The sequence below is a fragment of the Colobus angolensis genome, unplaced genomic scaffold (genome assembly GCF_000951035.1).
Source record: "Colobus angolensis palliatus isolate OR3802 unplaced genomic scaffold, Cang.pa_1.0 Scaffold200, whole genome shotgun sequence".
NCBI lineage: Eukaryota > Metazoa > Chordata > Mammalia > Primates > Cercopithecidae > Colobus > Colobus angolensis.
In genome coordinates this window covers 2,005,057-2,020,366 of record NW_012115156.1, presented here as the reverse complement: position 1 = coordinate 2,020,366, position 15,310 = coordinate 2,005,057, and the positions used below count along the sequence as shown (strand labels likewise).

The 15,310-nt window shown below is 39.7% G+C and overlaps 1 protein-coding gene across 4 annotated transcripts in view; it reads left to right on the top strand.

Annotated features, from left to right (window-relative positions):
- The first annotated feature begins 1,424 nt into the window (after window positions 1-1,424).
- The window catches only part of ANTXR2 (anthrax toxin receptor 2), a 156,697-nt gene continuing 142,811 nt past the window's right edge, over window positions 1,425-15,310 (top strand). For 2 of the 4 annotated variants that reach the window (XM_011941737.1, XM_011941739.1), the window contains exons 1-3: window positions 1,580-2,501; window positions 3,274-3,345; window positions 5,422-5,493. In XM_011941737.1, the coding sequence (XP_011797127.1) occupies window positions 2,350-2,501; window positions 3,274-3,345; window positions 5,422-5,493 (296 nt within the window). In that variant the 5' untranslated portion in view covers window positions 1,580-2,349. Of the gene's footprint in view, window positions 1,503-1,573; window positions 2,502-3,273; window positions 3,346-5,421; window positions 5,494-15,310 lie in introns of those variants that run through there. The other 2 variants (XM_011941738.1, XM_011941736.1) reach the window with 2 other exon arrangements.

Below are 15,310 nucleotides of genomic sequence, written 5' to 3'. Positions count from 1 at the left end.
TTTAATTGTTAAGTCTCCACCTCAAAGTGAACATGGGACATATGCAACATGCATGTTTGCTTACTAAACACACATGTTGCATATGTCCCATGTTCACTTTGAGGTGGAAACTTAACCCACCTGCTTCAGAAATATGCATAGCTCATGTACCCCTTGCTTCAGGAATATTCATAGTTCCTCCTATAACCTGTTGAATATGTATATTTGGCCAACTCATTCAGCATAAATTCCTATTCTACCCTTACCTCCCTCAGAGTGCCTGCTTTTTATCTCTGCCAGAGGCTACACTTCCCAGCCTGTCAAGATGTCCAGCCTGCAGCTGTAACCCTTTATAAGAAATGAAGTTCTCCTTTCCAAATTTATGAACCTTAGGATTGTTTGTCTCCTATCACACTCAATATAAAATATCTGAATTCCTTATCTCAGTAAACAAAGCATCACATAATCTGGCCCTTGCCTATTTCTCTTACATCATCTTGCCTTCAAAGCTCCAGCCACACTGTTTTTTCTTTCTTTTTTGAATATGCTAAGCTAATGCCCATGGACCTTTGCAGTAACTTCAAATGTTTCCTCTTAGAGCTCTTGGAATGACTGGGTCTTTTTTATTAGTCACCGAGTCAGTCATTCTTTATCATCAAAATATTTTAAGTTTCTGCAAGCCACCTTTCTAATATGGACATGTTTTCCTTGCTTATGTATTTATTTCTTATTGTCTGTTTTCACTCTTCAGCCAGACTGTCAGCTTCATGAAGGCAAGGGCTTGTTATCTTGTTCTGTGCACTAACCTCCACTTCTGGAATAGTGTCTAGCAAATAATAGGCACTCAGTGAATCTTTGTTAAGGTAATTGATTTTTATCTTCAAAGAGCTGACATATCTGGTTGTATATCAAATATAATAAATGAAAAGTTAAATACATACGGCAACAAACAGAAGAGATGTATATGCAAGTACTACATAAAGCACTGATTTTGTTAAAAATGAAAAGTTAGTAGGTTCTAAAAGTCAGTTTTGACTAAGGGAGGGCGGAAGTCACGGAGGTGAGGGGAAGACAGAGGAGGGAGGGAGAGCAGAACTAGTAGACAGAGGATTTGTGCACAAACTTGAGTGCTTGCACAAGTTTTGCAAAGGAGACCTAGCTTGCCCAAAGCTGAAATTCTCCAGAACTGGAGCTTGCAGGGAATGATAGTGGGCTGAAATATTTTGAGGTACAACTTTCCACTCCCAAAGAGGCTTGCCATACCCTCCCACTCCCCACTCTGGCCTTTCTTTGGCTTGGCTTTTTTTTAGGAAAACAAAAAAAACAAAAAAAACTAAGCAGGTTTCTTTAGAAAAAAAAAGAGGAAGTTCATAAAGAGTGTTTGTGGTAGTAGGGGGTGGGGTGGAGTGAGGAGTGAGGAGACCGTCACCTCCCATGGAATCCTTAGTCTTGGATTTGTAAACCACGCAAAGGGGCTGTTTTAGCACAGCTGCTAAAATAGGCCAGGCCTGCAGGATATATGGGTATGTCTAGTTTCTACAGAACTTTTGTTTTTCTAAACTCTTTCTTCCTTTTCCCAAATCTGGCAAGCGTTAGTCATCTTCAACTCGGCAGAAACCCACAAGCGTGCGTGTGTAGCTCAGAGGCTTCAGCTGGGGCCCCGCCCTCGTCCCCGGGCGCACACTGACACACGCAGCCTAGACCTGGCCCGAGCGCGCTCCTGGCCTCGGAGTGGCTTCTCTCCAGCCGGGAGTCCCAGGGCCAGCTAGCCTCCTCCCCTAAAGGGGACGGCCCGTCAGCGCAGTGCCAGAGTCCAGCACCGGGAGGAAACTTTCGGAGTGCGGAGGGAGTTGGGTTGCCGGAGGAAGGGAGCGGGAGGAGAAGATCTCCACTCCCAGTTTGTTCTGCCGTTGCCGCGTCCCAGGGACCCCTTGTCCCGAAGCGCACGGCAGCGGGAGGGCTTCAGCCCTCCGGGCGGGGTGAGCTCCAGGTCCGGGTCCGAGGCGGGCGCTGGAGGCTCGGCCCGAGGCCGGAGAGGAACTCATCTCGCGAGCTGTCGCCGTGGGCCCGCATTGTCTGCAGGAACTCTCCGGAATCGGGAGGGGGAGGACTGGATCGCGCTTCCACTGGGATTCGTCAAGAGTTCCGGCGGCAGCTGCGGCGGTGGCGGAGACTGCCTTTGTCCTCTCAGGACCTCCCTCTCTCCCTCCCTCAGTCAGCTGGTGGGTCCCGTTGCCGCAGGCGCCGGCGCCTCAGCTGCTCGCCGCCCCCCACCCCAGAGTGCGTCCCGGGTGACTCCCGGCACCTTTGCGACCCTCCCGAGCCGAGGAGACTGCGAGCGGGAGGGAGTCTCAGGCTCCCGGCCGCAGGATGGTGGCGGAGCGGTCCCGGGCCCGCAGCCTCGGGAGCTGGCTGTTCCCCGGGCTGTGGCTGTTGGCGCTCAGCGGTCCCGGGGGGCTGCTGCGCGCCCAGGAGCAGCCCTCCTGCAGAAGAGCCTTTGATCTCTACTTCGTCCTGGACAAGTGAGTGTGCGAGGGACGTCCAGGGTCTCCTGGTGAGGGCTGCACTGGATCAGCTGCGGCTGAGGCTGAGATGCGTGTGCGCGCCCCGGGGAGTGGTGTTGGAAACCCGCGGAGGGGTGCCCTGTTGCTGTCTTCTTCCAAAGGGCAAGCGCTTCGGATCTGTGTAGGCGGAGATCAGCGGGGTGGGGGGTAGTGATTGGACCCGCGGGCTACTTGGCTCTTTGGGGAGTTAGGGTGTTCACTGTTTGCCAGTCTTTGGGCCTCTTGGGAAATGGGAATGTGGCCTGTTGCGGGCCAGCTCCATCGGTCACTTAGTCCTTACCCACCTCCTTGACCCCCGCTCGTATGCAGGCTAAAGTTTGCCTGGTTTTATCCTAATCATAGCGCTTTCACGGGAGCCAGGAAAAGCCTGGGGTTAACATGCCCAATGTGGTTTGCATTTCCTGCGAAGTAAGGTTTCTGTGTTTACTCTGAAGAGCTGGGTTCCACTATAAACAATTAGCAGGCAGGTATTGCCCCCAGAAAATGAGCTGACTTCTTCTTCTTCTTCTTCTTCTTCTTTTTTTTTTTTTTTTTCAGATGGAGTCTCGCTCTGGGGCTGACTTCTTTAACTCTGGGTAGCATCAAAGTTTCAGCTACAGATACCCTTACTTAGCTTGACAAAGAGGCCAGGTGCCCCCATGTTCGTGACACTGAAGAAAGAACCGTTTCAACATGTTTACTTTTCAGTTCCGTGTTTTGTTTCTCTGATCAGTTCAATTTCATCTTTCAGGTCTGGGAGTGTGGCAAATAACTGGATTGAAATTTACAATTTCGTCCAGCAACTTGCGGAGAGATTTGTGAGGTATCTTTCTTATTTTACTTTTCTAGGCAGTGGAGAAGTAGAGCAAAGTGTAGAATTTCCCTTTTCTGAAACCTTTTTATGGGAAAAACTTTTCCTGAAATGTTACTTTTAAGTGCCTCAAGGTCGTTATTGCACACATGGTGTTATTAGGACAGCCCTTCAGTCCTTGAGGGATTATTTCATCTGGATCCCAGAACTTGGCTTAGACTCCGAGGAAGCATCTTCAAATACTATTCCAAATGTCTTTTTCTTTCCGAATTTTCATCTGTTTTGAATTTCAGTTATGCTTTCTCATAATTTATCACATTAAAAAATAAATTTTATGCGAATAGTATCCATAATATATTTTCCTTTCCACACATTTCTTAGCATTATAGAGGTCCTCATTAAAACAAACAAAAAGTGTTGGAAAACTTCAAATGAACATGTGTTAATAACCCACTACCAGAAAAGGCACTTGTGTGTGTGTTTAAAGCAACGACTTGTGTTTACACAATGTGTGGGTGTGTGGTTGGTTTAAAATTTAACTGTTCTATATATGCAATAAGCATCACCAGGAAAGACTGGTTTCCTCTCCTATAAAAAGCATTACTGGTATGAAATCCAGCTTACTCTCTTATTTAGAGGTAACTAGGGATTAGTGGCATCTCTGATTTAAAAATAACCTCAGGACACTAGGCTTTTGAGGCTTTATTTTCCTTCTTTTTTTTTTTTTTAAAGAAAAAATGCAATGAGCAAACACAAGTTTATCAAGATAATGGAAAGGACATGAATAGGAACTGTATCATTAAATATTGCTTCTTTCAGTCTTGTTAGCCCAAATGTTTTCTGTAAAACAGGCTTGGATGATCAAAACATTTTGAAAGTCATGTTGCAAGTAACTTCAAACAATCTGTAGAGGCCTAGGCAATCCTTGCTTTCAGTTATTGGCAGCAGTAAAGTTATCCCTATAAAAATGTATGCCTGTCCATGTTCAATCATCAGTCCCTTGCTTAAGAAGCCAAGTTTAACACTCATTTCTGGACAGGGTCTGAGGTAAAACTGTCTAGGAAAGAAAAACAAACAAGATCCTATATCCTTAAATGTCAAAGGCAGAACAAACAGTTGTTTATAAATTTTCTAATTTAATCCTTCAATGTGCAAAGGGTGTCATGTAGATTTTGATCAAAAGCAATGAATCACATCACTACAACATTTTAAAGAAGCAAGCTCTTATCTTACTCATTGATCTGGTTTTTAAGTTGGAATTCTATAATACACAGTTGTCTGGCTCAAGCCTAGTTGCTCAGTTACTAACAATACATTGTGGGAAGTGAATAAGGGGTGACTAATGAAGAGACTGACTTTTATAACATGTAGAAGCCTTTGAGAGCATTCTGGTTTTCAGTTTATAGATTCTGGTTTCATATCTTCAGTTTTGGACCTTAGTAATAGTTACAGAGAGTATCTGAGAAGCAAGAACCATTCTGTGAGAGAAATGCCTAAAACTTGAAAGAAATAGCTAACTGGGGCACTTGTTGCCAATGGAAAATAGGATGCTTGAGACTTAGAAAATACAAAGTGCCTAAGCAGAAAGTGATTTATCAGTTTCTTTCACATTCTCCATGACTCTTTAAGTAGTCTTACTTCAGGATGACTTTTGTATAGACTCATATCACAGTTACGGTCATTAAGTCAAACTGGGTACCTCCAGCCCTAAGTATTGATAACCTTAATCACTTTGAAGGGCCTGGCCTCCTTAAAGGAAATGTTGTAGAACACCAAGGGAAGAGGAATTTTCTATGAAAGAATTTTACATCAGCATAGAATTTATCTTTCCAGTTAGTCTCTTTCTAAATGCAAGTCCCTATGGGTCATGGAGGAGTATGTGAGTGCTGGGAAGCACTGACTAAATCCAACATGACTTATGCAACAATGTTAAGCAGAGTTCGTCTATTTACTTAGGGAATGCCATTTAAAAGAAGACTGGACCATTCAGTGAGACCAATTTTAAATAAAACTCCATAACTATACATCTGTATTGTATCAATATTTCTTTTTAAAAATGTTTTAACTGCCTCTTTTCTTATTTTGCAGCCCTGAAATGAGATTATCTTTCATTGTGTTTTCTTCTCAAGCAACTATTATTTTGCCATTAACTGGAGACAGGTTAGTGCATTATCGTTTCACTGCAGGCTTTTAGTAGAGATGAATTTTAAAGGCGTGATTGATACTTCCAAGTGGTGATTCAGGCCTCTCAGTGGAATCGAGCAGATGCACAGACAATTCAGTTCTCTAATAGAAGGGAAAGGAGGTATGAGTAATATAAAAGAGCAGTTAATCTGAAAATCAATATCATTTATAGTGGCTGTGGAATGTGCAGTGAAATCTAGATCCCTGTCTTAGTTGTATATTCACTACTTCCTACCTTCCCCAGCCTCTCTGTTACTGTAATTAGTTCTGCATTTTTCTTGTTTAGATATATTAATCAACCAGGAATTTGAAGAACATTTAAAGATATGGATCCTTTTGGATAATTTCCTAGATTCAGCAGACATCCTGGATGTCTGGTCTTTTTCTGAGGTCCGCTGATGCTGAATATATTCACCTTTATAAAGGAACTTAGGATATATCAATATGTATATCAATATAACTCTATTATCTATCTATCTATCATCTATCTATCTATGTAATCTCCTTAGTCCTTTTTTTTTTTTTTTTTTTTGAGACGGAGTCTCGCTCTGTCGCCCAGGCTGGAGTGCAGTGGCCGGTTCTCAGCTCACTGCAAGCTCCGCCTCCTGGGTTTACGCCATTCTCCTGCCTCTCCTGCCTCTACCTCCCGAGTAGCTGGGACTACAGGCGCCCGCCACCTCGCCCGGCTAGTTTTTTTGTATTCTTTTTTAGTAGAAACGGGGTTTCACTGTGTTAGCCAGGATGATCTCGATCTCCTGACCTCGTGATCCGCCCGTCTCGGCCTCCCAAAGTGCTAGGATTACAGGCTCGAGCCACCGCGCCCGGCCCTTAGTGCTTTTTAAAAGGTGTCTTTTTCCAAACCAATGTCACAGTGTTTCATAAGACCATTTCTATGTCATTCAAACAGTGTCAATGACAAGTTAGAAATAGTCATTGACATATTTTATGTTCTTTTTATTGTTTGAGACAGAGTCTCATTCTGTTGCCCAGGCTGGAGTGCAGTGGTGCTATCTTGGCTCACTGCAGCCCCCACCTGCCGGGTTCAAGCAATTCTTATCCTTCAGCCTCCCGAGTAGCCGGGATTATAGACACATGCCACCACTCCTGGCCAATTTTTATATTTTTTTAGTAGAGACGGGTATTACCATATTGACCAGGCTGATCTTGAACTCGCGACCTCAAGAGATCTGCCTGCCTTGATCTCCCAAAGTGCTGGGATTATAGGTGTGAGCCACCACACCCCACCTCACTGACATATTTTAAAGAATGGGATCCGTAGTGGGAGGGAGCTTTCATTCTTCATTTTTATGTCTACTTTATTTGACACAGAGTATGTAAGCTAGTTTTTGGCCAATAAATTCTTGTTGAATGAATGAATGAGTGGTTTCCTGTTATTTTGAAATAAAATTTCTCCGAACTGTAGTTTTAGCAAGGGAAGCTGGTATACTTTGTTTTGCATGATATGTGAATTTCTGAAAAGTTAACTGTAAAAACAGTTTTTTTGTAAATTAAATTTTCCCTTGAAACGGTCAAGAAAGATATTATGATATCTAAAGAAACTGGGGGAGAGAACTTATTTATAATTCACTTAATTGATTTAGAAAATTATCCATATAAGATTTTAATCTTTGTGCTTTTAGTTTTCCTTTTCCTAGAGAGGAAATCTCTCTGCAGATGCTGAGTGCAGCCTAGGATCTTGTCTTCCCATTGATATTCTCCTTTCTTTCTTTCTTTTTTTATTTTTATTTTATTTTAATTTTAAGTTCTGGGAAAAATGTGCAGGGCATGCAGGTTTGTTACATAGGTAAATGTGTGCCATGCTGGTTTGCTGCATCTATCAACCCATCACATGCATTAGCTATTTATCCTGATGCTGTTTCTCCCCTGCAGCCCCCACAGGCCCCAGTGTGCATTGCTCCCCGCCCTGTGTTCATGTGTTCTCTTTGTTCAGCTCCCACTTACAAGAACATGCTGTGTTTGGTTTTCTGTTCATGTGTTAGTTTGCTGACGATAATGGCCCTCCTTACTTTCTTGCGTGGATGTGAATCTCATCAGGAGCCTGAGCCATGGTAGTCCACAACCCATGTATGGCAGCTTTCTACACCCAGTGATTTAACAGTTCTTGCCTTTAGGAAAATAAATTTTCTCCATTGCCTAGCTTAATTTCCAAAGAAACAGCTTTGGATCCAGCCTATCCAAAGAAAAAAAAAAAAAAAGAACCATTTTAACATTTATGGCATTCCTATATATAGAAAAACACTTCGCATCATGCCAGACTTGTAGAAACTCTCAGTCATTGATAGCTGCAAACATTGTGCCAGGTTCTTTGCTAGACACTTTGCATACAGTTCCTCAGCACTTTGAAGATGAAGTGTAGGTCACTGGGTGACCAGATTGGTGTTGCTTAGACATACATGGAAGGGGTTTAAATCTTTAACTTGCATTAGTGATTCTTCTTTCATCAATGGTTGAATCTAATAGGGGAGACACTGAGATAGGTTACAGAAGAGGCCTTTCTTTCAAGGGGCAGCATCATGTTGCAGCTAAGAGTCACTAGACTGAATCTACCTGCGTGTAAATCCTGGCTTTCCAATTTACTAGCCAAATGGTTAAGGACAAGTTGCTTAACCTCTGTATGCCTCTTCTTTTTCCATCTATGTAATGACGGCAATGATGATGATGATGCTAGTAATACCTACCCCATAAAATTGTTACATGTATGAAAGTGGATGAATGTGAAGTATTTAGAACAGAGTCTCATATATAAGTTTTCAAGAGATAAAGACTTTATCACTATTATTATCATCTGGAGCTAGGCAGTATACAGTATTTTAATGATCAGAGAAGAATCATGCTTACATAAAGAAAATATTGCCCTGCTTAAAAGGATTTATAATATTCCAAGAGGAATTTTAATAACACTACTTGCAAATTGTTTTATATATGGTTGGTTCCTCTGTCTCTTCCTAAATAGAAAAACTTTAAGTTTTAATAAATTTCACTATTTGTGGCATTTTTAATTAGTTTGGGGTGGCAGAAAATAACACTGAGAATGCCTAGGCTAGAGTTCCAGTTTTGCCACTGACTGATTTGTAAACTTGGGGCAAATTGTATACCAGTGTATCAGTTTTTATGTCCATGAAGTGCAGGACATAAAATCTGCCATGTTTTCTTAGAGTTATTGTGAAGATCAAAATAAGATAATGCATATAAAGTTACTTTGTATAGCATAGAACAACCTCCAATAAAGGACATTATTTTCTTCTTCTATGTTGCTGTTTTACTAATGTTATTTAATTAAATCAGTAACTTCTCAAGATTCTATGGTCCTCTATATTTGGATATAGGGTCACTTTTCTTCATTACACACGTTTAAGTGTGAAGAAACAATTTGCATGTTATATGCAGATCAGTAAACAGATGTTTCCACAACTATTGTGAATCTTTGTTTCAAAGCCTAGAAATTGGAATTCTGCATACAAACTATTAATATCTTGATGTCATGTATTACCCTCACAAATAGATCAGAGTGTGTGAGGAAAGCAAAGGTTAAGCAAAGAAAACCAAAGGTTAAGCACTGCAGGTTTCACAATTTTGTTTCTAGCACTCATAATTCTTCACAATCTTGGTAAATAAGTAGCTCTTTCATGTTTCTCAGAGTGTTGCTAAAGATTCTCAGTAGAGATGAAGCAAGATTAGAAGGTAGGAAATACATATCACAGGGCTGTGTCTTCTGTTACGCTTTCAGCATGGTATCCGGTACTATGTAAATGTATGAATAAAGTAATAAACATGCCAAGAAATGATGTTATGCATTTTATGTACTCATAACTTAAAAACCTTACTCTTTTCAATACTTTAATTTGAAACACTCCCTTCTTTTCTCTTGCTTTCATTATTTTTACCCTCCACATGTCTGTTAGGCCATTCATCCACCTACCCACCCACCTACCTAAAGACTTGCTTATCTTATATTCAATGCATTGAGTACTGTGGAACCCGGGGTACCACAAAGATAAGTAATCTAGTGTGAGTGTGAGTAGAGGGATACACATACACATAAATAGCCCAGGGATATATTATAGGGTTAGGTAAGAGAAAAATGCCAAGTGTTGATTCAGTATGAAAATACACAGCCTTTCAATAGTAGAGAATTTGGAATCAAGACTAATAAAAAAGTATTTTTAGTTATTATTTTGCATAACTGGGGATAGTGAATTAAACTCAGTTCTATATTATGCTAATACTGTAACAGAGATTTAGTTGAAAACATTTATTGAACAATTATTATGCACCAGGCAGTGTGCTAAATACTTTCCATGCATTGCTTCACTTAATCCTTATATGAACTTCATGTAATAGATACTGTTATTACCTCAACTTCACAAATGAAGAAATCAAAACTGACAATGAAAAAGTGGCTTGTCCAAGCACACACAGTTAACAAGTTGCAAGCTGTATATTGGCTATAATAATCTTTTAAAGTTAAAGCAGATATTCCACTCTCATGCTTAAAACAATCTAATCACTTAGACTGGAAAGCCAGTGTTTCCCAAAGGCCTAAACACCCCATCCTAGTGCCCCAGCCAGTCCTCTCCTGCAACATCGTGTGGCACAGTCTAGCTCAGGTGGTCTTCTTTCCATTCCCTGAACAGACCGAGCTTGTTTCCACATTAGGACCTTTCTCTGCTGTAGATCTGCCCCTAGCCGGCTCATTCTCATCATTTAGGTTTCATCTCACATGTCACCTTTTCTGAGAAGCCTTGCCTGGCCACCAGGTCTAAAGGAACCCCACCTCTCCTCCCCAGTAATCTCTTACAATACTATATTTGGTTATCACATTTTCAAGTTGTCCTGTTAGTTAATTTATTTTTATCTTAATGACTCTAATGTAAACATGAAAGCAGGAGTCCTCATTTGTCTTGTTCCCTCATGTATCCCAATACCTAGAACAGAGCCTGATGCTCAGGGGATGCTCAATAAATATTTGTTGAATGAGTGATTGAGCTGATATGACTTCAGAACCTTAGTTATTGGCTGCCATCATAGGTTGTCTTTTTTGTGATTATACCACTTAATAAATAATCTTATATTTGCTATTTTTCTTATTCCTACTCTTACAAATCAGTTATAAATATTTACAACTCCCTTTCATTACACTTGCCCTGAAATTGAAAATGTCTTGTACTTGTTTGACCTGAGCACAATAATGAATTACTGGGGGAAAAAAATCTTCCATAGGCAAACTTGTAGGAAATTATAGAAAAGTCACTTAATTAATTTTGAACAATATACACATTTCCATTATTTGAATTGTTTTTCTAATTTTCTCTAATTTCTTAATTAGAAAATTTTTTTCTAATTTCTTAAAAGCTGAATTAAAATTTTACTTGTGGAAAAATTGTTCTTTATATGTAGTAAGTAACTTATTAATCGCTACATTCTTTTTAGAGGAAACTTGGTAGTTTCTATAAAAGTCTAGAAGGTTCCTATCAGTAAGTCTACTTTTTGGGACTAGGTCCTACTGAAATACTAGCATTAGCATGGAAAGGTAGGGCTATATACAAAATTGGATACTGCAGCATTGTACATAATAGTGAAAAACTGTATTCAATCTAAATGCTTATCAATTGATGATACTATAAATTAGAACATATACATAGGATGGAATACTATGCAGTTATTAAGAAATCAATACATTTTTCAAGAAAATCTATAGGAGATATATTAAGTGTAAAAGCAAGTTGCAGACACTCAGTATGATTTTAGTTTTATAAAATAAAAGGAAAACAAAATCCCTAACTGTTCATATGTTGGGGGGGTGTATGTGATTGAAAATGCATGAAAAGAAGTCTAGAGAACATACAGCAAATTGTTAACAATGACACTGTCTTAGGTATGATATTGAAGGTGGGAAAATCCTTCACAATTTTAATTTATATATATATGTGGTTTGATTTTATTTCAACAAAAATGTATTATTTATAAAAAAAAGAATGCTGAAATTAATGTTACTATCTTGGAATCAAAATGGAATTCACAAGTTGGAAACAAGAAGCATTCAGGAATAGAGCATATCCAACCATTACTATGGAGAGTCCTGAGGTTTTTTGTTAATGAAAAGACTGGGATTGGACCTTGGGCGGAACAGGCATAGGAGCTACATACTAGCTATGTGACTTCTGACAAATTACTTAACCTCTTGCTGCCCAGTTCCTGGGCCAGTTAATAAGAGTGAATTATTCCTACCACACAGCAATCTTGAGATAAGGAAACGTGTATAATGCATGAGAAGGACTAACTATGGTTCTGACACATAAGAAGAACACAATGGGTATTTATAACTTTATCAATTCACTTTTATTTCTTTGCTTCTATCACCTATCTGCAACTACCTTTTAATTTTTTCTCATTTATAGTTTTTCATTTTCCTTTTCTTGTTGTTTTGATGATTGGATAGGAAGGAGGCCAAGGCTAACATGGGGTTTGGTAGTTATCAGTGGACACTATCCTTATTTTCATCATGATGTGCCAGGATTCGAATAGATGTTTAAAGAAATCAAAGGACTATGCTCAAAGTGACACTGCTAAGCAGCTAGAGCCGGGGTTCACACCCAGGCCTGTTCTGAGCATGAGCACTTCACCACCACACTGTACTCACACTGTCTAGGTTCCCCTTCTCCAGGTTTCACATTTGTCAGAATTTGTCACAACTCAAAAACATCGTCATTCTCTAAATTTATTCTATTCTTAAAAACTAGTGAGGGGGTGAAAAGATGAGACAATAGTTGGGTTAGCTAAAAAAAAAAAAAATCCATTAGGGAAGTATTTACTCCTGTTTTGAAAAGTCTGTTTTGGTCACGCCTTGTGCTAACCCTGAGGGGTCCAGGCAGGGGAGCAACTCAGATTCCAGTGATGGACATGTTAGCGGTCACTTTCACTGAAGTCCCACATTGTTTTATGAGTATGTTCTAGAAAATTAAGTACACTGTTACTCATGCCTGGGAGACAGACCTGGCATATGGAAGTGGTAAAATGCAGGGCTCGATTTTTCATGATTTAGTAAGGCAGTGAGTGGGAAAATGGAGTAAAAATATGCAAAATGCAGCAGGCCTGAACTTCAGGTGTGAACTGAGTACCACACCTTGGTAGGTGCAGGCCAAATTGGAGAACACTTCTGACAAAATTCGGATTCTACAGGGTATTTTGTAAGCAGGTATTTCTGGATCTATGACTGCTACCTTGGATTCACTGGTCTGGCCTCTGGACCACAGAAACCTTGGCATATGTTGGCATTAGAATGACATGTTAAATAAACAAAAGCATATTTTTACATAAACTGTGGTAAGATATGGCTAAAACCCGCTAGTTCCCAGGATTCTAGAATGTATTAGTAATGTGTATCTTTAGAAAAATCTTTCACCCTTTGAAACCTTTAAACAATTTTTAAGTTGAGGAACTCAGTGAGAACAAATTACTTGTTAGAGTTTCATCCGGTAAGCAGTATGTAGTGCAGTAGTATATAGTAACACAGTTAAATAGAGCAGATATATGTGAATGAGCATATTTCTCTTAATACAGTTTTTCTCTATTTTTCTCACTTGGGTTAATTTTGTGGTTTATTAATGGAAGGAGACAATAGAAGTATCAAAGTTTATTGAGCATGTACTATATATTAAATATTTTACTAAATTCTTCATATGCAATATCTCAGGTAAATTACAATTGTAAGTGAATTCTAAGTGAATTATAAATGATTAGTAATTTTGTATAGTCATAAATAACATCTTGAGAACATTTTTGTTTCATATTCTACTCAATCTATTAAATTTTACCCTAAAAGAAACATTTCAATTGGATGTTATGTAACTGGCTAATTATCATAAAATCCTTATGTATTAGTACATTTTGTTTTGGAATTACTGTTTATTTCAAGCACATTAAGTCTCTGGCTAATAATCTATTGAGAGTAAGGAAAAGAATTTACTTAGGCTATAAATACCTATGGCATTCCTGCAGTTATATAAATTGGCATTTGACAACATGAGTGTGTGAGTCTTTTTGTTTTGGTGGTAGATTATTTCTTTGGTGGCTTCCAATAAAGCATAGAATACACACACACACACACACGCATGCGCGCACACACACACACACTTTTTACTTTTTACAATCTGGGGCTAGGCCTGTGATTTATTTACTTCAATCAGTAGAATGCGCAGACATGAACATGAAACTGCCAGTTTCAGTTCCAGGCTTAAGATTTATTAAGGCATGGTAGTTTCCTCTATCGTGTTCTTGGAAACCATCTGCCATGTGAAAACTTTGACTACTCTGAAACCACTATGCTAGGGAGAAGCCCAACCTAGCCATGTGGAGAAGCCATGTGGAGGAGAATCAAGACTCTGGTCAACAGTCCTAGCTGAGCTCCTAGGCAATAGCCAGTATCAGCACTGGCACCAACTTGCTAACCATGCGAAGACATTCCGCTTCTAGCCATTCCAGTGGCTCAACTGGCGGCATGTGAAGCCTGAGAACTGCTCATTCAATGCACAGTGCCATGAGAAACAATCAATTTTGCTGATACCACTAATTTTGGGGTACACTAGACTCCCCTTATCTGAAGGAGATCTGTTCCAAGAACCCCAGTTGATGCCTGAAACAACAGGTAGTGCCAAACCCTATATATGTGGTGTTTTTTTTCTATACATACCTATGATAAAACTTAAGTTATAAATTAGGCACAGTGAGAGATTAACAACCATAACTAATAACCAAATAGGACATTTATAACAATATACTGTAATGAATCCTTACAGTGGCCCCATGGGGGAGATACTTATATTCCTGTTTTATAAATGAAGAAACAAGGTTGAGCTTGGAACTAATCTCTATTCTGTCTATAAGCTCATGTGCATCTTCATCCATACCATCCCAGAAATTATTCATGGTTTAAGAGATTATCCTATTTACCCAAAACTCTTACACAGAGCACTGACTGGCAAAATAGGTAATGCAAAATGCATTCCCATAACACAAGAAAGTTTTAAAATTAGGTTAGATCCGAGGTTCTTAATCCTGGCAGCACATTAGAATACTCTGGGGAGTTTTCAAAGGCCAGTGATAACCCTGACCCATCACAAACCTGTGAAGTAGAATCTCTTCAAATAGAGTCCAGAAGAGTTTTCGAAAATCCCCTCAAATGATTCCAGGGTGCAGCCAGGGTGGAGAACCACAGGGCATCTATAGAGCTTTATGTGAGTGACTCCTGGACTGAGTGCGAGGAATTCTCACATCACTGTGTAGAAACACGGTGTTCACATATAACAGATGCTCAACAGATGAGTATAGACTCATTGACTGAAATCCTGAAAGAGCTTTGAAATCTGGAAAGTTAAGATGATGTGCATTGGAAAGTTCAAGTACTGTACAGACACATCGTAGAAAGAAAAACTAGGAGATACTGAAAATAAAATTATGGCTTCATTGTTAGTTGGTCAATTCAGGATTCTCTGCAAACTATTTTATGACACCATGATTTCAGCCTATCTGTATTTTAGTTATAATGCCATGCATACCTTCCACATCCAAAGTGTTTCAGAGAAAAGTCACTGATATAGTATAGTGCATGGCAGTTGTGGTGGCTATTTTCCCTTCCCTTCCTCACTCCTCTCTTCCCCTCTCCTTCCCTTCCCTGCTCTTCTCAGCAAAGAAATTAGGGAGATACAAACAGAGCTGAAAGTGAAAATTTCATACATTAAAAGATTAGCCAAGGCTGGACATCGTGGCTGAAGTG